Source organism: Amphiura filiformis, chromosome 4, assembly GCF_039555335.1.
Source record: "Amphiura filiformis chromosome 4, Afil_fr2py, whole genome shotgun sequence".
Taxonomy (NCBI): domain Eukaryota; kingdom Metazoa; phylum Echinodermata; class Ophiuroidea; order Amphilepidida; family Amphiuridae; genus Amphiura; species Amphiura filiformis.
In genome coordinates this window covers 19590969-19615414 of record NC_092631.1, presented here as the reverse complement: position 1 = coordinate 19615414, position 24446 = coordinate 19590969, and the positions used below count along the sequence as shown (strand labels likewise).

Sequence of the window (24446 nt, the reverse complement as noted above, 5' to 3'; positions counted from 1 at the left end):
CTGGTTATTGCTACAAAATGTGCTGCTGGTTACTGCTACAAAATATTGCCACTGCCACTCTTCCCTTAAACATACAGAATGTGCTACTCTACAAAATAGTATGACCCAAAACACTATGGGGTTTAAGTTTTCTGTGCGCAGCGATATGCAGACTGGATTCAGATAGTTTACAGTGTAAAGTATATAGCAAGATGCGTGTTAGACGGTGAAGTTACTGCACCTGTAACTGGTTCCCGGTTTGGTATTTGTGCTAGTTTACATCGATCGATAACCATCTGAATATCACTTCTCATAGCGCTGTGCATGGAAAATTTAACTTTGATCAAGTACTTAGCGCATATAATATATCCACATTCAGTCATTCCTGTATGTGCAAGCAAAAAGCATACATACAAGAAACACACATGCACCCCCTCACAGACAGACACTTAACGCAGTCATTCTTGTATCTAGCTTGTAGGGGTAAGCATACACACAAGACACACACCTACACCCCGCAGAGACCAACATACATTGAGTACACCCCCACACCCATACACTTCCACCCCTTTGGCGTATGTGGGGTAAGTTGTCAGGGATGGCAAAGATTTAAACAATCCTGGTGGGCATCATATTTGGCCCAGAATTCTTGGGACTATTTTGCAGATATTTTCAATTTAACCCTATTTTAGCCCAAAATCAAGGTAAAAATTGTTAACAGGACAATTTGCATTAATATTGTCCACTATTTTAGCCAAAAAGCCAAGGTTTTTACTGGGTTTAAAAGAAGATTCATACGACAATAATGGTCAATTTCTGGATGGTAGTTGTCCCCACCCCCACACACACATCCCCCTTCCCACACGCCCCCCTTCCCACACACCCCCACAGAAACAAAAAAATTCAGTGCTCTGCTGAATTACACATTTAGATTTTGCACCTTCAAAGTTAAATATTTTAAAGAAATGAAATGAGTATATAACTAAAATGACTCAATAAAACATTGCATGTTTAAGTAACGGGCAGTTGTAAAGGTGCTCTCATAACTAATTATTATGTGAAATGATTGCCCTCTAGCTACATGCATTTGATTATGTTTACAAGTATTCAAGTTTATAACAGTTGAAATACATACACCCTATGGAAGACATGACCTTAGTCTTCCACACAGGGAGTGTGAATTTCTCATGGAGTCGGCCATTTAGGTAACCCCATTTGAAATTCATACTCCCTGAGTGGGAGATTAAGGTCATGTTTTCCATAGGCGTTGTGTGGATTTCAACTGGAATATCCCTGTATCACTGCTCGGTCAGAACTTGTACATTTCTTTAAAGAATTACTGTAATTATTGTTTATACTGTGTAGGTTTAGTAAAAAAATAACTCAAATGTTTTTGAATGAGTTCAGTTGAATAAAATATGTAAACCTAGCTCTTTGTGTGGTGCTGTTATATTCTTGTGAGTCATTGTACAAATTGTAGCATTTTTATTCAGACAATTATTCTGTTACAGAAATCCAATAACCTATTGTCCGTGTTATTACGAGAACAACCCAAAAGTTTGATGATGTGGCGCCCTCCCAGTGGCGTAGATTCTTTTTGACATGGGGATCCTCCCTGCCACGTAAGTGTGAACTATTGAAAAAAGTTTCCAAGTATAAAGTACATACCGGTATGCAGAATTGGGTAGAATCATTTCGAAAGAAAGATGTATTCAAATTTATCTTGAGAATTGTTCCAATTTTTCCCCTTTGTAAGACATTAAGTGTAAAGAGGTTCAATTTGAGAATGCTGGATGAAATCTGGATTCTGTACATTGTGTCTGAATGAATAAATAATCAAACCAACTTTGACCAATACAACATTAGCCTTTTTGAGATATGGCGGACACAATCAGACAATAAGATGGCGCTGCACGAAATGAGTCGTTTGAATTTACCAGGTTTTACCCATTGAAGACTGCCTTCCTGTTGTGTATGCCATATCGCGACAAGGCTAATCAGGTGGGGGTCTATCAGGGTGAAGTTTGTGTACAGTAGAGGTCTTTCAAAATTGGATGTTTCGGAGGCAAATGCTTTTAGACATTGGGATCTGTTAGTCTCCAAAGGGTATATTTTTAGGTCTTAAGGAAATCGGATAGCAACGTTTGCACCATATTTTTTGTGGGACCTAAGAGCACAGACATCGAATTGCATTCTGAATACTAATTAATTTAGATTTACTGAATACCAAGTAATTTATTTTTTTTAAATTCGTGATATAATATGCCTACAAATTTTGTGGCAATGATTATAATTTGATATTTAAGTCCTCGAAGTAAACTTTATAAATCTGTCTGATGTGCTCTCAGGTCCCACAAAAAATATGTGAAAACGTCGCTATTAAAATTAAAAGAAGGGTGTCATTCGATGAAAAACTTTGTTTAACTAGTGGCAAATGGTGGTCATAGACCACAAACCTAGCTGGGGCATGTTGGTATTTTGGAGGTGTCTGACCCCTGCAAAATGTTCCAAAAATGTTCCCCTGGTCATGAGGTTTGTTTTCACCGAGTATGAGCCTCGTACCTCTTACAGAATACAGATGTTCAGAAAACAAAATTCTAAAGATTTGACCCAGATAACCTTTGACCTGACCCCTGCAAAATGTTCCCCTGATCATTAAGTTGTCACTAAGTTTGAGCCCTGTACCCTTCCAGAAAATGCATTTCTAAAATTTGACCTCTGCATGACCTTTGACCTGACCCCTGCAAAATGTTCGACTGGTCATGAGATTTGTTGTCACTGAGTTTGAGCCCCATACCCCTTACAGATGACCAGATAATGAAATTAAGATTTGACCCCTGATAACTTTTGACCTGACCCCTACAACGGGTTCCAACATATTCCCCTGGTCATTAAGTTACTTGTCACCTAGTTTGAGCCCGTATCCCTATCAGATGTCCAGAAAATGCATTTCTAAAATTTGACCTCTGCATGACCCTTGACCTGACACCTGCAAAATGTTCCCCTGGTCACGAGATTTGTTGTCACTGAGTTTGAGCCCCATACCACCCATGTCCAGATAAGGCAATTAATTGTAAGATTTTACCCCCTTAATGACCTTTGACCCCAATTCTGTGTACAAGCATGGTTATAGTAGGTATGCCAGGTGAATTCAAATTTGCCATCAAACTGCATCATTTTATATATCAAATTAAAGCCCTTGAGTAAAGAAAGCCAACACTGAAAACCTTTTGGTCATAGCACTTTCCGTAGCAAAGTTACATTGACTTTCATCAAAAAGATTCTAGCAAAATTCCCCAAAACGGCATTACGGGGGTGTTAGATCTTAGTCTCATGACGATAGCAGCTTTTTTTAATGGAACTGCTATCAAAATCCCTCTGAAATTTGGGTCAAGTGAAGTATAGACAACATATTTATGAAGGTTTCCTTGAGCAAGCGGTTCTTTTAAATTTCAATGTAAATTTGTATTGCCGGTTTAGGCCATTTTGGCTGACTAGCAAATGTGTTAACTGAGGTTTCCCTGTCATACCTAGTTATAGGCACTGATGGCTATTAAGCCGATGCATATGTGAAAGTGACGTCATTGTGTTATGTAATACTAGTAGGGCCTATGTGGTAGAAGCCTGACGCATTTTGAGACCGTGCAATTTGAGACCAATTTCGTTGAAATCGGAGCATTTTTAATTTTTGCCCCGTGTGGCCAAAAAACTGACCACCCCCCAAAATTTGACCTTTTTGCTTAGGCCTATAACTCAAGAACGATAACTCGAGAACGGTATATCGCAGGTAGGTTAAACTATAGGCCTACTTTCTGTACTTTTTCTGAATCCTTGCGATGAGAGGAATACTTGGATGTGCTTGCTAACCAGATTCGAGCAACTTTAAAATTTGACCCCTGTGTTGACCTTTAACATTGAATATGACCGGAGTGCCGGGAATTATTTTTTGTTAACATCTTGAATGTGTTATTGGACCATAAAAGGAAGCTAAAAGTTTAGAGTCCCGGGTCGTCGTCATTAAATTCCCGTAAATACCGCACCGGACTATGAAGCAGTGCAGGCCTAATAATAATCATGCTCAACTCGCAACTGAATCGGAATCAACTCAAATTTTGGGAATAAGCTTTTTTCGTGGATATCTACTGGAAAATGTCATAAAAAAGAATGCTATCACGAAATCCTCCTTTAAAAGGGTATAAAAATAATATTCAAAAACATTTTGGGCCTGAGCGTTTGATCCTAGGGCAACTTCAAAGGTAAAATGCCTTTTGCCTTTGATAAAGAACCTGCTATATTAAAGCTCAGGCCCCTATTTTTACTAAATAGCTTAATTTTGTGGATAGGCCTAAGCAGTTTCCAACAGCTCGCTTTTTAGATAAATTATACTGCAAAACATTCTAACGTAGCGTATTAGGCCTAGGCTACTATGTTGACAAAATATTTGCAATAAATGTTTGCAAACAATTGACAATTTAACATTTTGACAACATATAGGCCTATAATATTGTTGTAGGTCTAGTGTGTTGTTTCATAATTAACAGAATGTTCTTCTTGCCAAAACCAATTATATTTTACTGACCTTTTTAATACACTGACAGTTTCGGCCATCTTGCTTGGTGTTGTTTCATAGAAAACGGGTCGGGGGGGGCACAGGCCGTTTTTCAGCAATGTTCCCGGGCAATTTTCCTATGGGACTTTCTAAAATTTCAGATCATGTCCCTATGACGCTATATACGCCACTGCGTTTTAAAACATTTTAATGACCTTTTAATAAAACCCCGTATAATTAGGCCTACTAACGTTTTTACCAAAACCAAAACCCCAATATAGGCACCCTAAGCTAATATAATCTGTTTAAACGTTTAGTTGTGTTTTCTGGGTATAGACTTTTCATGAAGTATTATAATTAGGCATAGGCCTATATAATATACCCCTAGACTAAAGCATGTAGGCCCTATATGACAAAAAGACTTGGAAGTGATCCTTGTTAGCTCTTGTTCTCCAATAGGCCTAAACTTATTTATATATAGGGGGCCTATGTTTTTCATTAGTCTAAAAATATTTGAAAAATCCTATAAAAAATCTGACAAATGCCAGAAATTGAGGAGGGAGGGGTAAAACCAAAACATTCATTTTTTTGGCCTTAGGGACCGGGCTTAGGGACCAAACCAAATGTTCGATGACGCTTTCTTAAAGACATAATATACGATCTTATAATATGAAATTGGTTAATTTCTTTCAAACCCGATTTTTTTTTGGGCATGTTTGTAATGTTTACACATGCGGCCCAACTTGCACCAAAATGGAATCGGCCAAATTGTTGTGTTAGGTCAACAAAGCAATTTAGACATAAAGTCATATAATGACTTTATATAAGTCTCCCATAGAACTCCAAGTTAAACTTTTTCATCATTTTGGCCCGGGGGGGCCACTTACATTATGTGATGGACACCATGCTCATGGATGGACTCTTGAAACGCACCCTAAACGAGTATTACTCAGCGCGTGCAAAACATACCCTAAACAAGTATTTTGCCATTTTTTTAACACTAACAAAGTAAAAATTCAGGTTCAGGTTCTTGTTTAATATTAGTAGTTTGATGTTTCTTAATATTTTACCCTATGTTCTGATAGAAGCCAAACATAGACTATTTCACCCTTTTTTATTTTGACATTAGGCCTACCCTTTGCAAGTAGGCCTATTATGCTTGAAAAGTATACCCTTTTTCCAGTTGATTTTTGGCGTTTTTGACACCCTAAACAGGTAGGCCTACAGCGCTGTACTTGCCCAGTGCTGAAAAACAACCCTTTTTACTTGTTTTTATACATGAGCATGGTGTCCACCTTGAAATAGGCCTAGGCCTACAAGTGGCCCCCCGGGCATTTTGGGTAAAGAGTAACCAAATTAAAATTTGACTGAAATCAGGCTGAAGTAGGCCCTACATTATGACTTTTAGCCCAATTTATGTTTGTAAAATACCAGATAAAATATTTAGTGGTCAAAGTTGGCCTTTCAGGTTTGAATTTTCATTCAGCATTCATAGGCCTACTTAGGGCCCTATAGGCCTAGGGCCTACCCGACTTCTACCGATGGAGGGGGAGGAGCTTGAACAATTTATAGGACGTCAAAGAACATTTTTGTTCCCTAATTAGGCCTGAGACGCCAATACAGGCCTATACCTTGGGTATATTCGTCTCAGCTTAGGCCTATTATAGCCTACGTCTTAAGAGTTGAGCAGAATGAAAGTTCTTTCTTGATCATCTTTCTTTCTTTCTTTCTTTCTTTCTTTCTTTCTTTCTTTCTTTCTTTCTTTCTTTCTTTCTTTCTTTCTTTCTTTCTTTCTTTCTTTCTTTCTTTCATTCATTCATTCATTCATTCATTCATTCATTCATTCATTCATTCATTCATTCATTCATTCATTCATTCATTCATTCATTCATTCATTCATTCATTCATTCATTCTTTCTTTCTTTCTTGCAGGGCCTATGTAAGTTGCTTGCTTGTTTTATCAAAGACATCATCTTCTTTGGTTTTAAGAGGCCTATTTGCTATTTTTCTGAACGAAAATTTTTTAACCCAGAAAGTTTGCGTTTGTTTTGTTTTGCAAAAAGAAATGAGTAGGTTTTATTTTCTTTGTTATCATAGTACAAACAATGGATCAAGGCAATATTATATTTGTGATGATTTCTTTTTGCATGAAAAGATTCCATTTCCCCTTTGTCAGCAGATTGTTCTTTGTAGCAAATTAATTGACCTAACAATTGACCAATAGGAGCCCGTTTTAGAAAGAACCCTTGGTAAGTGTGTAATCTAATGCGCATGCGCAATAGGGTCACAAGATGTCAACATCGGAAACAGTGAACGAAAACAGCTGTATGCATCGAAGCTAAATTTGCTAAAATCTCAAGTTTTTGGGTCATGTCTGGAGTAGGAAGCTGACAAAACGATACAACAGGCCTCATGAACCTCGCCAGGCATCACGCTGATCCTAATACCAATCTGCTATTTGTGAATTTCAACCAAGATTATACGTGAGTTGGTGTTTCTCAAATTTCGTCATCAATCAAAATAAATCTGACGTTTGCTAGGTTTTCCAGAGAAGAAGTATCAGGAAAACAACAGTACACTAGCATGTTCACTAACATTGCTTTTAATCTAATCAAATGTTTCTTGGTCTTGGTACATTATAGCATCCATCAGTCCATATCAAAGTCTATAAATCAGTAAGCTTACATATCCATGTATCAGATAGCACGTCCTGTACGTCACTCATGCACTGTAATACGTACAACTCGCCCCAAATACAACTCGCCCCAACGCTGGACAACTGGCCCCGCAGACAACTCGCCCCAACGGACAACTCGCCCCAGCAGTAACACACTGGCCCCACATACAAACTCGCACCAGTGATAAGTCTACGCAGAGAATATCTTCTCTAGCATACGTAAGAAGGTTTTATCACTCGGCTAGGGATAGAACAATGGTATATCAACAACTACATGAACATCGTTGGCAACATTTTGTGATAATTATTGCTTGAAATTTCGGTCAATATTAATTTTGACAACTTAGGCCTATACTTTGGCACGAACGGCAAGTCGCACATCGGCATTCAGTAACATCAGTAGAATATCAGTAGAATACACACACTCATCAACTCGAGTAGTAATTAATAAGTAGTCAATAGAAAACAACATACCAATTAATATTCTTGGGTATGGCAAGTCCAAAAGTTGCAAAATTAAGCAAAATTAACGACAGAATTTCGATCACCCGTGCGATCACCGTATAGCGAAACCTGTCGAATTCCACTACCATGACACTGGTTAAACTGCCGTCGATCGCGACGTTCTTTGCATGTTGTAATTATTTTCGCTTTTATTGTGTGGAGGGCGTACAGGAGGGCCAAGGAGGCCTACCCGATAATATAATTATGTCATGCCGAGATATACCGTAAAGAATCCATCGTAAAATAGCCTATTCAAAGTATATAATATGGCAAAACAAAACATTACTGTATATAAAAAAATTATAAAACAACAACGACAACAAAACGCTTGCGAGTTTTGTGTATTTATATTTTACCGACTCAGTTTGAGATGTTCAAAACTTGCAGTCCTATAAACATTAAATCAGAGAAGATCTTCTTTGACATAACGAAACTATTAAAAGGATTGAAAATATTTGGCAAATTTTTTGGCAAATGAGCACAACTAGCAAAACAAACGCCACCAGCAGCTTTGAGATATTTTGTCGGTTCCGTCATCCGTCTGTGCACTGACTTTCGACCCCCTTTTTGCACCGCGTGTTAGCGGTGGATTATTGCTGCCATTTACACAAAAATGCCGGGTGTGGTATAATGTGTTCAATCAATGGTACCGTGACTACGCCTGCAAGTGCCCGAACACACCGACGGCGTAACGGTACCATAAGTCCCCGGGCCCACGGCCGCGTGCTTTACACACTAATGTAAGCTAATGTACGATCGATTGCTTGACAAGTCACAGGGTCAAGTAGTATGAGCTAGTATGCTCTCAATTTGATTAAGACCCGAGAATCATGGGCCGTGGTTTTTTTTTGTTTGCGACGGAGGCGTATCGGGAGGCAGTGACGTGAAGAAGAAAAATGCAATGATTTTGTTTGCAAAACTGGTTAAAGCCTAGTATTAATACGATTTAGGTCTAATTTTAATTTGGTTATTCTTTGCCAAATATTATTATAGTAACAACTGTCAGGAAAGTTTTCTGGTCATTCTATAAACTGTGGTGTTCTATAATACAAATCAATGATATAAATCTAAATTAATTATATATCTTTAATCTAAATAGGCCTACTACTATTTTAATTATATAATTTTGTATTTTCTATGTATCAGATATATATACGAGTACATGTACTTATATTATATGAAATGTATTTTTATGATTTTGATAATTGTGGCCTATCATGAGTGTTTTTGCAACTTGATTGATTTAAACACCATGGCACATCTTACGCTGTGCCCTAATCCTCTAAATATGCCAACAATTTTAAGACAGGATGTTTGAACTCGAAGAGCTTCGAAGATTGCAATAATGTAGGCCTATAAGTAATTAATTATCACACACTAATACAAAAGCTGGCCAGTGGCGTCGCTGCCGGGGGGCAGGGGGAAATTGCCCCCTCTGGCAAAAATTGCAAATTTGGGGCCCGCCCCAAAAGAAAAAAAAAAAGAGGGAGAAGGAGGGAGAGGGAGGAAAAAAGAAAGGAAAGAGAGAAAGGAGAGGAGGGCAGGGGCGTAGCCAGCTTCTTGGTGGGGGGGGGGGGCAAAATAAAATTTCAGGGCACAGCTAAAAAATTTCAGTTACAACATGCAATTTTTGTTTTTAGAGAGACTGTACATGTCTTCGAGCTTCCCAAAAGGGCTTTATTGGGACGATGTGCGCCGTGTAGCGTGTGAAAATTTTGAATTTGACACTATTTTTGTCCATGATCGTGTTGAAAATGCATTGGCCTTATTATGACAAAAATTGGTACTTTACACAATTTTGGCCAATGGTCGGGGTGAATTTTGTTAATGGAAAAGGGGCTCATTGCCCTTTTTCTTTAATTTCCTTTGCCCTTTAGTCAGAGGGGCACTTTTTCTTGATTTTTTTGTCAGGGGAACAGTCTCCCCCCCCCCCACAAGCTAGCTACGCTACTGGGAGGGTAAGAGTGAGAGAGAGAGGGAATCATGAAGTACGCAGTACGATAATAATGAGCTTCATTGAGCGGTTGATACTCAAACTTAGAATTTGGAGCAGAAGTGGAAAATGTTACAACGTACTTTGACACACTGCATATAAATGTTATTGAAATATAAAACCAAAGAAGCAACTAGAATTTTATTTTCATTTAAGACAAAAGGAAAAGGCTGAACTTCTGATATGGAAGAATGGAGTTTCCAACATTTGTGTAGGCCTAGTGTCTTGCAGTGCATGCGTTTGAACAAATAGACATTATTATATCATCATGCATGTTAATGTATCCGTAATTATATAAACTTTTCATGCAAGAATGGGATTTTTGACGTTGTAGGCACACTAAACCTTTAACAACTACATGTATATACACCCTCCAACCCCCTCCCCCAATTTACATAACGCACACCTTCATGAACAGTATTGAACACACGAAATCCATACTTGAGCGCTGAATTGGAAAATGTTACTTTTATGGCGCATAAATCCAATTTATGATTTCTTTCCTATTTAATACAACATAATAGGCTAAATACAATATATTGTGAATATTCTTAAATCTGTTTAAAAATTTGTATCCGTGGGTACACGAGAAAGACAATAATAATTATATTTATGTGTTATTTACTTTGTTCTTACGTTTTTAGCTGCGGGTAGCAGCTCTATAAGTCACCATGTCTCTCCGTTAGTCCGTCCGTTAGTCCGTTAGTAAGGCTAAAAAATGCTGTTACGTCAACATCGTTTGTCGCATGGCTATGGTACTTGGTGAGTGAGGGGAGGGCCTATACCGCCCCATACTGGAAAAGAGTTTCATCCCGAAATATGCTAATTAGGTGAGGTCATTAAAGGGGCAATGAGGGGAAATTGAGGGGAAATTGGGAACATTGAGGGAAGTTAAAGGAAATTGAAGAGAATTGAATGTCCAAGCTTACATTGGATTTGGCCGAATTCATTATGTTTTTAAGATATTGGAGCTACCATGGGTAAAAAAAATCCAATTAATGGAACAATTTTTATGTAATAATGTGTTTATTGATAATAGGGGCTTTGATATAATTTGAAGCGTTATTTTTCCTATTCACAGGCACAAGTATAGGTCTTTCCTATATCAAACATCCAGATTTGGAAGATACAGGTTGTTCGGCATTATGCATGATTTCATTTCCAAACTTCATATAACTTGTTATTTTTCCTGTTCATGCGCGCACCGCGTCTACGAGTAGGTCTAGGTCTTCCCGATCTGGGTTTATCAAACACCCAGATTTGGAAGCTATGTGGCTCGGCTTTATGTCGTTTACATGATCAGGCTAGTCAGACACAATCATAGTAACACTTGTCTCAAATAATTCCTTCCTTGTTTCTCGTAGCAGTGCCAGTGCGCTGCAATGCGCCTTGTGCTCTTTTGTTAAAAGGAAATCCCTGATTGCAGGCAGTCAAAGAGCTTTTAAAATCCACAATATATTCTTTGTTGAATAATAGCATTTTCATTAATGCAACATAACATTACATTGCCTATATATAATAACTTTAGAATGTATAGGCCTATTTGAGAATGACTATTATCAGAGGGGCCTTTACATACAACATACTTAAATAAAATTTAAATAATACATGCCTACCCGTCTTCAAAATCTAGGTATATCAAACACCCAGATTTGGAAGTTATACGAAGTATATTTAGCGTATGATAATTAATTAACTAATTATAGGCCTACATTTAGTGTTGACATCTTCGAGTTCAAACATCCCGTCTTAAAATTGTTGGCATATTTAGGCCCTATGTCACAGGAGAAGTTGCCCAAAGTGGTCCAGAATTGTCAAAATAGTATAAAGTTATTCAAAGTTTTACAAACTTGCTTAAAACTTCCTCGAAATTGTGGTAAGTTGCACAAAGTTGCTTTTTAAGTGTCTCAAAATCGCGTAAAGTTATTTAAAATTTCACAAAATTGTTAAACATTTTCTCAAAATTGCTTCAAGTTACTGAAAAGATGCTCAAAAGTTTTCAAAATTACTCAAAATTGCTTCAACTCCCGCGCAAGCTGCGTAAAGTGAGCGCGGATTTCATCAAATTGTCACAAATTTTCCAATGCAGCACAAATAGGTCATGCAACCTCACGCATTTGACTTATGGGGAACTTTAACATTAAAAAATGTTGCAAAATTTCGGACATTTTTGGAGAATTTTGACAACTTTGGGCAACTTCCCCTGTGACATGTGGCCTACATTTAGAGGATTACGACACAGCGTAACAGCGGCGTAGCTGGGATTTTTTCCAGGAGGGGCAAGCCCGGGGGCGGGGGCCCAAATCCACCAAATTTCCCTGCACTGGGGGGCGGGGGCCCAAATAGACAATTTTTGCCAGGCTGCACCTCCTCTCCCTCTCGCTCCTCTCTTTTTTCCTCTTTCTCCCTCCTTTTTCCGCTTTCTCCCTCCTTTTTCCTCTTTTTTTCTTGCACTAGGGGGCAGGGGCCCAAATAGACCATTTTTGCCAGGGGGGCAATTGCCCCCTGCCCCCCGGCAGCTACGCCACTGCAGCGTAAGATTTGCCATGGTCATGGTGAGATCATATCCCTGGTCTCACATAGCTCCATGGTGGTGTTTTAATCAATCCTGATAATTAGTCCGTGACTGACAGTCAAGTTGCAGAAATTAAGAAAAACAAAATGAATCATGATAACTGTCAATCTTAATTATCAAAATTGTAAAAAATACATTTATATTTAGAAGTATGTACATATAAATATTATAAAAAATAAAAAATTTTATAATTAAAATAATAGTTTTTCAAATAATTTCGATTTATATCTTTGATTATTTTAGACACCACAGTTTAGAATGACCAAAAAACTTTCCTGGCAGTTGTTACTATAATAATATTTGCCAAAAAATAACAAATTAAAATTAGAACAAAATCGTATTATTACTAGGCTTTAACCAGTTTTGCAAACAAAATCATTGCATTTTTCTTCTTCGCGGCACTGCCTCCCGTGTCTCCGTCACAAACACAAACACGACCCGTAATTATTGGGGTATCAAATTGAGAGCAGACTACCAGGGGACTTGTCAAGCAATCGATCGTACATCAGTCTGTAAAGCACGCGCCACGGGCCCGGGGACTTGTCAAGCAAGGTACGCCGTCGGTGTGTTCTGGCACTTGGCGTGCTTGGCCTTGGGAGCATTGATTGAACACATATCACACCCGGCGTTTCCGTGTAAGTGGCAGCAAATAATCCGACGCTAACACGCTGTGTAAAAAGGGGGCAAAAGTCAGTGCACAGCACGGAACCGACAAAATATCTCATAACTTTCAGAAGCTGCTGCTACTGACGTTTGTTTTGCTAGATGTGCGCATTTGTCTTTGAAAACATTATATATAAAATGAATATGAAAATATTTTTCAGTCCTTTTAATAGTTTCATAGGCCTATGTCAAAGAAGATCTCTGATTTAATATGTTTATAAGACTGCAGGTTTTGAAAGTTTTGAACATCTCAAACTTATTTTGAGGCTGTTTTTTTTATATTTTAAGTGAGTTTGAGTCGGTTAAATAAAAATACACAAAACTCGCAAGCGTTTTTTTTTTATAATAATTTTAATAAGATTTGTTTTGCCATATCATATTTAAATTATTACATGTTTAACATTATTATAAAAAGTATGAAGTTAACATAATTAAAAATAAGAGTGGAAAAACGTGCAAAGAACATCGCGATTCACGGCAGTTTGACCAGTGTCGTGGTAGTGGAATTCGACATGGTTTCGCTGTACGGTGATCGCCCGGGTGATCGAAATCCTGGCGGCAATTTTGCTTAATTTTGCAACTTTTAGACTTGACATGCCCAAGAATATTAATTGGTATGCTGTTTTCTATTTACTACTTAGTATGAAACAATTAATTACTACCGAGTGTGTGTATTCTACTGATGTTTCTGAATGCCGATTGAGATGATTTATGTGCGAATTTCTGTTCGTGCGCTATCACGTATACTAACAAGTTGTCAAATTTGACCGAAATTTTCAGCAATAATCACAAAATATTGCCAATTATTATGTTCATATAGTTGTTCTATCCCTGTGTAGCAGTTTGATAAAACCTTCTAAGTTACGAATGCTAGAGAAGATATTCTCTGCGTACACTTATCATTGGGGCGAGTTGTACGTGGGACCAGTTTGTATACGTGGGGCGAGTTGTCCGTTGGGGCGAGTTGTCCGTTGGGGCGAGTTGTATTTGGGGCGAGTTGTCTGGCATTCGTACGTATACATGTAATGTATTGTGGCTGTGCAATGAATAATTATGAGTCCTGGGTTATTGGGGAGGGTAAAATTGGGGGGCAAGAAATGTTTTCGAAATAAAAAGAAGCTTAGAAAACCGTACGGAAACGCTTAATGTGCAAATTGGCATGTGCAAGGGGGGGGCCAGGCAAAGATTTTTTGGCAGGCCGAGAGGGGGGGGGGGCAAGCAATTTTTGGCGAGCTGTTTGGAAATATTATGCATTGTTAGCTCCGAAAACTTTTACAACATCAACATCATAGTATGTGCTCGTCAAAGGTTTACAGCAAAATATTATACCAATTATTTGGCGCATTTTGTAATTATTTATTGGAATTTGATTCCCCTGAAAAATCCTGATTACGGTACTGATCAACCTTTTGTATTGTTTCAGTCACAAAGATTTTTTACGGCATGTGTTGTGATTTGCCCATTGAGTGCAACAGTATAACTTTTAAAAGCTTCCCTTTCATGTCAGAAACAACCAATCTGATGAAGCGAGTGACATCATTCTGACCAACCGAATAGTAGACCGTTATAGAGAGGTTTTTACTGACACCAAACCAGCTCCTGTTAATTTCGAGAGCACTTCTGCACATTAAAGTCTACTGTTGTGGCACAGACCTTTGAAAGACAGGCAATTTTTTGTTTTGGTGCCCAAGTTTTATTTGTTTTATGTCCAAGAGGATAAAAATATCCCTTTACTGGTAAAAACAACAATCTCTCTTTTGAGTCTACAGGCAAGCATTATTTTTTTGTCAAATACGTAGTGACAAAACAAAGTTTCCCTGCTGATCAGTTCGTACTGTTTTAGTTTTTATGATAACCCTAAACCTAATCATAAATCCTAATACCTAATTCTATCTAAACTCTAGCCCTAACTAAGGCTGTTCATTGGATTGGCCTAATCTTTTGTAACCCTAACATTAACCCTAAAAATATGCTAATAATAGTGATAGGCTGTATAAGGGTGTAGTTGCAAACAGCTTAGGGTACCAGCTTATTTGATGCAGCTTGTTGTTCTGAGTAATTTGATACCAATTTGATTGAAATCGGCCAAAAATTGAGACAGTGCCGCCAAATAATGACACACAAGGGGGGGCAGATTTGACCCATATTTTCTAGTTTTAAGGGGTACTACATGTACACCCTGGTTAATTTTGTGCCTATTTTTGCATTTTCTCAAAAATTATAGCGCATTGGTGACAAGTAAGATATGTATATTATAGGGCAAGGACTACAACTGTTGCACTGAAAATTCAGCAACTCAAGGCAAGTAGTTATTGATTTATTGATCAAATAGTGGTTTTCCCTCATTCTTGACTGTAACTCCTAAATTGTTGTCCGTGTTGAAATAAAATTTCCAGTGCAGTAGTTGTAGTCCTTGCCCCTCTTACTTGTCACCAATACGCTATAATTTTTGAGAAAAATGCAAAAATATGCACAGAATTGGGCAGGGGTGTAGTACCCCCTTAAGGGAATTTTATCACATTAAGGATTATGTAATGCACTTTTGGTATCTACTTACACAGTTTTAGGTCCAGGAAGGTCATTTATGCACTTTGTGTCATATGAAACTTTTTAGTGTCCTTAAAATAAAACGTTTTTGGGTAAAATTAGGCTGTGAGGGCGCTTTACCTTTTAGCGACACCTTTCGCAACCATTTTTTATTTTTAAGTTAATCATACAAGAGATAATCATCAATCATCCATATTCTGAAATTTTCAGCCATTTATCACATTTGGTGTGGCCGTGGCGCTAATTTTTAATACAGGGGTAACCTGCCCATAGCAATATACAGGGGTCAACGAACTTTGTATCACATGCAATTCAATGGAAGCGTCTCTACACATTTTCAAATGGGTACCACGCACAAGTGAAATAAGTTTGAGAGTTCAAATTTGGACAGATGCTGTTATTTATCAGTAACTTTGATTTGATAATAAGAAATGATAAAATTTTAGTAGGGGGGATACGTAACAGCTATTAGGCTGAACAGCGCCTCACATCCTAAATTGGCTCTTAAACTTGCATTAAAACATACGATTTGTGTAAAAATTGCATAAATATATCCAGGGGATCCAAAATCATGTAAATAATCATTAGAATCCAACAAACAGGAAAAAAAAATGCCCATAATTGTCAAAATAGTGAAAAATATGGGGGGGGGGTCCCAAGAAATCCCCCTTGCGTAGTTTTTTGGCCGGCACTGTCTCATTTTTCCAACCGATTTTTTTTTTTTTAAAGGTGTCAAAATGCTCAGGAGGATTAGCTGCTTCAATTCAGCTGGTACCCTAAGCTTTTTGAAACATCACCCTTTTTTGGGGGGCTGTACAGCCTATCACTACTAATAAAACTAAAAAAAGGTTCTAAAGAAAGGGCATACAGTTGCACCTTTGGTCTATAAATATGTAGTACCGTAGCTTTTTGAGAGAGAAAAAGTCACATGGCTGATGGCTCAACAGTCAACATATCTACTGGGTACCGCAAAGTGGCAGGAGACCAGTCCAGAATGTGCAAACACTATAGGGCCTACATGCATTCCATATAGGCCCCAGCAAAAAATGCAAATTTTACGGCAAAAAACAAGATAAAGAAAAAGCAAGATTTTCCCACAAATTTGCTTTTTAAAAAGCAAGAAAATCATCGCAAAAAAAAATTGTACAAAAAAAACCCACTGACCTCCATGTCCAAGCAATCCAATGTACACAAACATAGCCGCTGATTCATGATTGAAAGGACGGAAAATGTAAACAGAAGTTCATTTATTTCCACCTCAAGATGTTAATAAATCCCACTCAGAAAATAAAACAATAAACTGTGTGTACATGTACTACAATTTAGTATTCAGTTACCTTGAAATGACATTTTAATTAAGCAATGAAACTACACACTGATTACATTGCATTTAGCTTACTTGATGGCATGACTTGTCAATACGGCATGAAACTTATGATTTTCAGAACTTTAAGGGCATTAAACTTGTAAACTCTTTGAAAATTGAGATAAGTAGGCCTACTCAATAGCGGTGAAAAAAAAAAAATGTTTTGTTTTGTTTTTCTGGGGCTTAGTACTAGTATTGCTTGACACAGTGCAAAACTGCGCATTTATAAATTACAGGGTCCAATTCTGCACGATCAAGAGTCAAGATGGGTTTGTTGTTTGATAAAGGGCTTAACGCCAGCAAAGGTTTGAAATTTAATAACAAAGATTTGCAGTCAAAATGAGGTGGAGACTGATGAGAAAACTCCCGCACGGAATTCAACAGAACTAAACTCTGAGTCTCTCTCTCTCTCTCAGCTACAAATGTAGGACAGAGTCGCAAGAGGACATTCCCTGCTGAATGATCTGCAAAATTATGCTATATTGACTATCTTCATTCATATAATAAGTGAAACATGCATTAACAATTCTGACTTACACTGATTTATTGTTCAGTAAATAAAATAATGATAAGAGTAAAGAAGGCATTGTATTTTTAAATTTTCTCAATTTTCTATTTCCATCATCACAGATCACTAGCAGTTGGTACTAGGACAGGCTATCGCCTATTTACGCTGACGACTGTCGACAAACTTGAACAAATTTACGAAAATGGTAAGTTAATATCTTTGAAGAACGCTTTTGAATGCAAGGTGTGAAAAGGGAAATCTGACAGAATACCAGTTTTCTAGGCAAGTCATAATCTGATAGCAAGTCCTCTGTATTTAGAGGGAGTGACAAGCAGTGTTCACGTTAAGGATTTAAAATGTGCGTCATGTGTGGACTTAAGTTTGCTGACAAGGTTGAAAAAACTTGCGTCCAGACATATTTTTGTGCGTCCATCTGAAATTCACGATCAATCATACCGGGAAACGCAGCGGAATTCCATGATCAGAACGGCAGCCCCTTGTTGCTAACACACGTACCCGTACCCCGGGTCTACACTTCATCAAATGTTGATTGTTAAAATAAAATAAAAGTGCATTTTGCCGTGATATTCCATCTCCAGTCGCTATGATAATTTTTCTCATTTCTGTGTCAGTTTTGGTCGGAACGTACTCAGAAACAGCTGCAAAAACATGTGCAAATTTTCGTACTTTTACTTCCGGGTTTCTTTAATTTTAAAACGTGTTGTTGATGCTATAAGTATAAAAGCTAAAACACGCGCTGCCACAAATAATACAAAAAAAGGTTATCATTTGGATTTTGTCTTTAAAATTGCTTTTATTCATCGTAACAATAATACTAATAAAGGAAACATAGATTATTTATGAGAAAATAAACTTAAAACATTAAAAACTGAATATTGTCAGCTTGTGATAAATAATTAAATAAACAGCAACTGCACGGTAGCCGCACATCATCAGTCCAGCAAGGTTTGTAAACAAAGCATCAATGGGGACTTTCCCATCAAACAGCGATCGTACGGAAAGCTTGCAAAAAGTGCACGATTTCCTGACGTTGCATTTACAAATTGCAGAATTTACTACAATTCTTAAGCAGGTGGGTCAAAATTTTGGGGCTTTTATTATCTTAAAAATATAAAAGAATAAAAATGTCTTATTTTTATCATCAATTAATGATTAAATTTGGAAGTTTTGTCTGCGTCCACATGCATGTGATATGGACGCAAAATACTTGATTAGCCATGTGAACTTGCGTCCAAATTTGTAAAATACGCGTCTGGACGCAATGACGCACACTAACGGGAAGCCTGGTGACAAGTCTGTGTATGATTTATGGTGAGTAGGATGGTAGAAGCCAGAATTTTTAACTAAAAAACTGCAATATACCTCTTGATATCCAATATAGCCTCTTGATAGCCAATATATTTTCATCTACCGTATTGTTTGTAATAAACACTCACCCTCTAATAAATTCCCCCCTCCAATATTTCTGTGAAAAACTGACAAAATGCAAACATTTCCATGTCATATCGTGTAAGTAATCTTAAAATTTTCATCAGTCGTGCAGTGACGATCGCTAAATTGCATGGACAAATCCTATTATGACTCAAACTTTTACCCATTTCATTGCCTAATTATGCATGCGCAATTGCTTCAGGATTTATGGGGGGACATCCTTTCCTCGGATGCCATCTATGCCACTGATGAGTGGAGATATAGTTTCGGTACAAGTTTCATTTTAAATTTTAAAAATGATGGTATGCAGCTGCAAGCATCCATTTTGGTGGCCTAATAAAGGCAGGTATCATGGCCGCCAACCAATTAAAAGGGTGGTTAAACACGATGAACGCTTGTTTCATACTAAATATACTATAATGATAGGTGCCGTCAACATCACAGAAACCAAATTCATACATATTCTTAATATTGTGTACCGGTATTGCATTTGTGATATTTTCCCTTTCAGAATCTGAGGATATTTGCATCGTGGAGCGTTTGTTCTCCAGTAGCCTGGTGGCAGTTGTCAGTCTCTCAGCCCCTCGCAAACTCAAAGTTTGCCACTTCAAGAAAGGCACAGAAATATGCAACTACAGCTATTCAAACACTATACTAGCCGTCAAACTAAACAGAAGGGTGAGTATGTAATAAGATGCACTTGACATAGAATTCACTGTCAATTGCTAGACTACAAATTGGGCTTACAATACAATAAACATACCATATTCAAGGGTGAAATTTAATGTGCAACAGGCGTCATTCTACGCCTGTGAGTACTGTAATGTGGCCCGTTGAGGATAAAAACCATGGAACCAGGCAACAATTTATTGCTATTTGTAATTCTTGGACAAAAGTGTATGTGCCGAGCGTCATGTCAAATGCCGCGCCCACTTCAAAATTTAATTGCTGCTACCCACATGACCAAGACCTGTACCACGATAGTCACAGTAAAGAAGCAGAAGTGTGCGTTCTTTGCAGAAGCTCTGGTCTTAACATTTTTTTCTTTTTGAGTCGTGCATAGTTTTCAACGTTATGATGTGCACGTGGAATGCTTGTGGAAGCACTCTTTGCTTTCAAATTGTACATGTCATGTCCAAGAATTAAATACAGCAATAGTAAACTTTATATGGAGGAAAAATTTGTGTTGGTTTATAAAAGACTATCTATCAAGCAAGGAATATTTTAAACTATACAATAACTTTTACTGACCAGCATGATGATATTTTCATCTTACTATGCATTTAAAAAATAAATTTCTTGTTTTCTTCTCTATTTTAAACAGCGACTAATTGTAGCTCTAGAAGAATCGCTGTACATTCACAATATACGGGATATGAAAGTCTTACACACAATACGAGACACACCGCCCAATCCCATGGGATTGTGCGCCCTCTCTATCAATAACGACAACTGCTACCTGGCGTATCCGGGCAGCAATCAAATCGGGGAAGTGCAAATCTTTGACACAGTCAACCTACAAGCCGTCACCATGATACCAGCCCACGACAGCCCACTGGCAGCCTTGGCATTTGATCCCACAGGAACCAAATTAGCTACAGCATCCGAAAAGGTCAGTTTGTTTGTTTCTTTGCGTGCTTGTTTAAAAACAGCGGAGACACACCCTGATGGGACCAGGCTCAAGCAAAATGCTCAAGCCATGCTAAAAGCATGTAATAAGCATATTGGCCTATAAGAGAGAAACAGAATTAAAGATCAAGAAAAAGAAGGGCACTCCCAACAATTCATGTGAACAATTTTTTTTGTTTTTGGATCAAGAGGGCGGAAGTACTTAATCCAATCTCACCTCCACTGAGGCTGTATTTAAATGTACAGTTTTACCAAATGAAGATTGGCCGATTTTAATTGGTGAGGCATGGCAGCATGATCTGTGCATCCACCCTTAACTGTGAATCTTTCAAATTGCTGGTTTGGACTATTCATACTGACTATTGTAATTCTGTGCACCTTTATATTGCAAAGGTGTGTCATACTTGAAAATAAGTCATAATGCCAGCCTTTATGAATGGGCAAAAGGGCCTTCTGAAATGTGTCTTCTACAAGTGATGATATGTATACATTGCATTTAAATGTAATTTTTATTTGGATTGTGAATCTGCCAGGTGAGATTCTGACCTCTAACCTGGTTTGATATATTTTACTTGCAGGGTACAGTAATTCGGGTGTTTTCCATTCCAGACGGAAAGAAAATATTTGAATTTAGAAGAGGAGTGAAGAGGTAGGTTATCTAAATTTTAAAAGCATTGGACATAAATATACTGCCGAAACGGAGTATGCTATGATCAGCTCATTAAATAGGCAAGACTCATAACATCATGGATTGATATAATAATAATAATAATGATAATGGTAATTTATAACGTGCAAGTATCCGTCAAGAGCCGCTCACTGCGCAACAACAGGAATATGAAAACAAAGGAAAACATGATGAACAGAGCAAAATACAGAAAATACAGACAATTCTATAGAGTCCAAAGTAGCACAGAATGGCATACGCACAGCTGTAGTATAGAATGGTGTACACACAGTTGGGTGCAGCACCTCCATGAACTGGACTTTGCGTAATGTGTGACTGACATGCTTTTGTAAGTTGTGACTCTGCTGACGCACAGTAGCAAAAACCGAATAATTTTCACCTGTTACGAGCGAGCTGATCGTAGTATATTATTTGGTTCACCTGAAGTTTGGTAGTGACATCAATGACTTCTCGCGGTTTGCGCTGCAAGCATGTCGACAAACCGCAATTGTATGTGTGTGTGTATGTATGGCGTACGATGTACGCGTGTCACAATTAACTTTATGCACACGATTCAAAACTGCGTCCAGCAAAATATGCACAGGCTACATCACTACAGAACTTGAGGCGACTCAGTGTTTAGTCAAGCATAAAATATGCTAAAATTTAAACCTTTGAACTGCATGATACATGAAAGAGGTGATGAACTTAACTCATCTTGATTAAGTGCATCTTTCACAAAAGCATGTGTGACAAGATCTGATCCAATCAGATCATCCAATAATGACATTGAGATATAGGCAAAGGAGCAAAAAAAAGAACAATATTTAAAAACATAAGAAAATGGGCATAAAAAGTTTTCAATTTCAATTTACCAGGTATTTGCAGATTTCGTCATCAATAAACTTTGGTATTGAGCAAGTTAGTAATGGTAATAACTAAATTATTGATATTTCAAAACCTCTGACATTCAAGGAGATCAGATTGTGTCACATATGAGCTACAGCACCATTGTTGCTCTTGTATATTAGACTCCATAACATTCTTATACTTGATTCTTTTTACCACAGGTGTGTTAGCATTAGCTCGTTAGCCTTCAGCACAGACTCACTATTTCTGTGCGCTTCCAGTAACACCGAGACAGTACATATATTTAAACTGGAAGTTCCCAAAGAAAAGTAAGTTTAAACCTTATCATCTGCTTTGCTATTGTTGTCATTTTTTACAAAATGGTAAGAAATTTGCCATTTTTCTGAGAGTCAGGTTTGGTTTTAACCTCAAATTATCTTACAAGAGTTTATTTACACCATATAGATTTGTAAGTTATAGCAGTGTTTCTGGTTCACACAAATCAGTGTAGTATCTTGTTTCTCATGAGTTTGTGTTTCTACTGAGATCAAGAATGCATATACTCTTTGACTTGATTTATCCAGCTCAGTAGAAACTTCTCATATTGTTGTTTTCAATGAAGTTAAACATACAACATACCAGTAAGGTAGTCAGTGGATACAACCTGTATATACTGGTAAAATTTGTGTTGGTAATGATATGGCAAAACATGGGTTTTGGTGTGTTCTAAATAGAAACACACTGTTGGAGAAACTCCTGAGAGATCGTACTCTAACTAAATTTTTAGCATTGCGCACACGTAAAAAGCACACGTAAAGAGCTTCATGATTGTGTTCTTTTTACACAAAACAGTTGTATCTGCAGGTGAATGTTTAAGCTTTGCATGAAGTATTATTTGAAATCATTTTTTATTTAACATACATGTTTGTTTGCTTGTTTTGTAGACCAACTGAAGAGCCCCAATCATGGATGGGGTACTTGGGTAAAGCTTTAATGACCCCTGCTAGTTATCTACCATCACAAGTGACGGAGGTATTCAACCAGGGGAGGGCGTTTGCTATCGTCAAATTACCTTTCTCTAGCCTCAAAACTGTCTGTGCTCTTGCCAAGTAAGTATGGACTATTCCAGTTGAAATCCATACACCCCCTGTGGAAGACATGGCCTTAATGTTCCACACAGGGGGGTGTGGATTTCAAATGGATTCACATATTCAGGTAGCCCCATTTGAAAATCACACCCCTGTGTGGGATATTAAGGTTATGTCTTCCATAGGGGGTGTATGGGTTTTAAATAGAATAGCCCTATGCTTTTGTAAAAGTGTGTGTGTGTGTCTAGATATCCAAATTTGTTTGTTGCACAAATGCAAAATAAGAATGTTTTTGGATTGATTCTAGAATAAATATGTGGATGTTAATGCAACATATTTCTAATACAATGCTTGATTGATATAAACTGTATCAATCATATTTCTAATCAGCGGATTTTGGTCATGAAGGAAAAGTTCACAGTGATGGCGGGCCCCAAAATATCTATTGCCATATGGCATAATTGAACTACACTACAAGATTTCTATTTTTATTGCACAGGTACACCATCGCCAAGGTACCTGACTGGTACACACAGAGTACCTACACAGTACCTATGCTGCTACATGTACTGCACAGGACCCACCAGCAGTGGTATTGCACTGGTACTCTCCTGGTACTGCACAGTACTAGCCAAGATGCAAATTTACAAAGAAATATTAGCTATAACTGGAAGGAGGGGCATGGCTCTGGCTGTGGGGTACTCATGTTCAGTTTGTGTAGGGATGTGCCACTGAGAATTTGAAAGTGGACCCACCCATATACCAATTTTCAAGATATTTGGACGCATAATTTTTAGCTAAATTAAATGCAAATTACCAAAATGTTCGTCAAATTTCACAACATTTGGCTCAGTTAGACAAATTGGGCTATTTTCCGGAAAATGTTTGAAAAAAGTACCCATTTATATACCAAAATTGGCCTAGAAAAGGGGTTGTTGATATAAAAATGTCCAAAAATAAGACCCATGTTTACGGCAGATCGTATGGGGGTCACTCCATATGAAATCAAGAAGGCTCCCCACCTGACCTGTGGCAGTCATTTAAAGTTGGAGTAGGTGGGTCTAAATTTGGACCCAAAAGTTGCCCTTTAAATAAATTTCATCTTTGGGAGTCTGTGCCTTCTTTATAAAAAGAGAGAGAGGTCTGAAACCTTGTATACACACTAACTGCATGCCCAATTTGTCAAAAAGTAAAAAAATAAAAATTTCTGTAATTTATAAAACATCACTTTTATATGACTACTAGTCTTAAATTACAACTTTGTTAAGTCCCAGTAATTGTCTAGGTTGACTTCATATAAAACGACTAGCCCAAAGTTGACCATTTTCTTATGATTGCATGTACTGCAAATGTGCGAATTCGGAAGGCTTAAAAGTCAAATTGGCCCTAATATTGAAAAT

The 24446-nt window shown here is 37.7% G+C and overlaps 1 protein-coding gene across 1 annotated transcript in view; it reads left to right on the top strand.

The window, feature by feature from the left end:
• Window positions 1-6803: 6803 nt before the first annotated feature.
• The window catches only part of LOC140150653 (WD repeat domain phosphoinositide-interacting protein 2-like), a 31696-nt gene continuing 14053 nt past the window's right edge, over window positions 6804-24446 (top strand). Inside the window, exons 1-7 of the mRNA XM_072172721.1 lie at window positions 6804-7011; window positions 17484-17566; window positions 19325-19491; window positions 20138-20425; window positions 21021-21091; window positions 22180-22287; window positions 22903-23067. Coding sequence (XP_072028822.1) covers window positions 6941-7011; window positions 17484-17566; window positions 19325-19491; window positions 20138-20425; window positions 21021-21091; window positions 22180-22287; window positions 22903-23067 — 953 coding nt within the window. The 5' untranslated portion in view covers window positions 6804-6940. The remainder of the gene's footprint in view (window positions 7012-17483; window positions 17567-19324; window positions 19492-20137; window positions 20426-21020; window positions 21092-22179; window positions 22288-22902; window positions 23068-24446) is intronic.